This window comes from Camelina sativa, chromosome 19, assembly GCF_000633955.1.
Source record: "Camelina sativa cultivar DH55 chromosome 19, Cs, whole genome shotgun sequence".
NCBI classification, from domain to species: Eukaryota; Viridiplantae; Streptophyta; class Magnoliopsida; order Brassicales; family Brassicaceae; genus Camelina; species Camelina sativa.
The window spans coordinates 14,421,169-14,423,440 of record NC_025703.1 but is presented as its reverse complement, the minus strand read 5'-3'; the positions used below and the strand labels follow the sequence as shown (position 1 = coordinate 14,423,440).

The 2,272-nt window shown below is 41.4% G+C and overlaps 2 protein-coding genes across 2 annotated transcripts in view; both read right to left on the bottom strand.

The window, feature by feature from the left end:
* Positions 1 to 1,372, bottom strand: part of LOC109130837 (protein kri1-like) — a gene marked incomplete at its 3' end in the record, with an annotated part of 2,798 nt that extends 1,426 nt beyond the window's left edge. The window contains exon 1 of the mRNA XM_019240903.1: positions 12 to 1,372. Coding sequence (XP_019096448.1) covers positions 12 to 1,322 — 1,311 coding nt within the window. The remainder of the gene's footprint in view (positions 1 to 11) is intronic.
* LOC104766329 (glutamine--fructose-6-phosphate aminotransferase [isomerizing] 2-like) overlaps positions 1,583 to 2,272 on the bottom strand; it is a gene marked incomplete in the record, with an annotated part of 6,374 nt that continues 5,684 nt past the window's right edge. Inside the window, 2 exon segments of the mRNA XM_010490197.2 lie at positions 1,583 to 1,819; positions 1,905 to 2,235. Of these exon segments, the coding sequence (XP_010488499.1) occupies positions 1,736 to 1,819; positions 1,905 to 2,235 (415 nt within the window).

Sequence of the window (2,272 nt, the reverse complement as noted above, 5' to 3'; positions counted from 1 at the left end):
TCTACTTCTACTTCTTCTTCTTCATCATCATCAATAACCTTCTCCTTTTGCTTCAGAACCTTTTCTCTAGCGGCTACAAAACCATCCCCACCCTGAATCACATCCCAATCTTTGGGAAGTCCAAGCAAGTCATCTTCCTTATCAAAATCTGGTTTCTCCCCATCATCATCCTCGTCACTGTTCAAATCTGAATCCTCCGCACCATAATAGTTGTCATCAAAGGCAGCTTTCATCATCTTATCATACTCCTCCGGATCAAACTCATCATCAAAATCTTTAGCATCAAGCGGACATTCTTCTCCATCTTTAAAACCAGCAACAGAAAGCACTTTCTTCATCTTCTCCTTCATCTCCTTCTTCTTAACATTCTTAAGCCGCTTCAGCTCCTCCTTCCTCTCAATCTCAGCCATCTTCATCCTCTCCTCTTTATTCTTCCTCTGTGCCTTCCTAGCACTGTCCTTCTTCCTCACCGACCCATCCACAACCCTAGACTGACTAATAATTATCTCCCCAGCATTCTCTTCGTGCCTGTAGAGATTCTCATAATCCTCTTGATCCCAAACAGCTTCCTCGTCATCATCCAACTCATCCAACTCCGCCTCGTCTACTACGATCTCCTCTTTCTCCTTCCACAGCTGTTTCACCAAGTAATCTTTCAAAAACTGGTTCTCAAAAACTTCAGCTTCTTTACCAAAATACTCATCCATTTTCTTAGCCAACTCCTCGTTAACCTCCACATCATCATCATCTCCTTCCTTCTCTACAACTCTAAACAGATCATCATCACTCTCGTCCTCTCCAGTTTCCAAAGCATCGGTTACAGCCTTCCTCAATTCTCTCTGCCGCTCAGCGTAAGTCGTCACCTTCTTCTCCTCATCTTCCTCAACAAACTCAGGACCTTCCTCAAGCAAATGCTGTGCCTGAACATCTTTCAGATACATCTTCTTCTTCTTCTTTTCCTTCTTCTTCCTCTTCTTCTTCTCTTTCTCATCTCCTTCACTACTCTCATCAGACTCATAGAACTTAGCATTTTTGTCCATAATCGAAGGATCCTTGTTCTTTACCTTAAGCAACACATCAACGAATCTGAGATCGCTTTCTGGGTTATCAAGATCATCATCAGGCTCAGATTCTGGCTCATCATCTTCCTCATCCACGATGACACCTCTCTTCTTCATCTCCTCGAGTCGCTGCAGATCCACGCGATTCTTGTTGTGCAACAACCTCTTGCCGTACTCATCATCGACCTCGAAGCCTTTGATCTGTGAAGAGTCGCCGTCGTCGTCATCTGGTATCGCTTTCGGAATCGGCGGCCGCATCATGTAAAGCTAGGGTTTTTGCAATTTACCTTTCGAATTGTTTTTGTCTTCCTCTCTGTTTTTTTTATACGTCGATATTTATATAAAATCACTCATAAGACCTCGTACTTTTCCGTATTCACACAAATTAGTCTAAACTCTTCTTTGGTGTTAATTAACACCTAACAAAATTGATTAACACATGTTTTTGTTTTTGTTACTCGTTTGGTTTGGTACTTCGATATTAAAGTTTAGATTTGGTCTTTATAGTATAAAGTATAAGCTGAACACAAAAATATCAAAATTTTATTGTTTCTTGACATAAAAAGCGTGGCAAAGTGTAAACGATGGCGACATTAATAAAAAAACTCCATAGGCATGTGTGTGTGTGGGCAAAACTATACAAGTACAAACTAGTATCATTCCCTTTAAGCTCTCTATTGAGTAGTCACACTCTTGGCCAGATTCCTCGGTTGATCAACGTTGTGACCTCTCAGAACAGTCAGATGATAAGCCAATAACTGCACACAAAGAACATAAACTTATCCACTCGTCGAAAACAGAAGATACATAGATTATAGAGTGATGTAGAGATGAGATTTGTACCTGTAATGGCACTATATTGATAACAGGTTGTAAACAGTCTTCAACTTGAGGAACTTCGATTGCACGACAAGATCCGCTCGAGCTTACAGATGCAGCATCACCTTTAGAACACATTACTATTAATCTCCCTTTGCGTGCGTGAAGTTGCTGAATCACAGATTGTTGTTTGCTGAAACAAGCATCGCGAGTGGCGATCACAACGATTGGGAGATTCTCATCAACTAAAGCTAAAGGTCCATGTTTCATTTCTCCTGCAAGTATACCTTCACTGTGCATCAGTGCTACTTCTTTTACTTTCAACGCTCCTTCTAACGCGGTTGCGTAGTTGTACCCTCTGCCAAACACAAGCAGTGACTGCTCGTCGATCA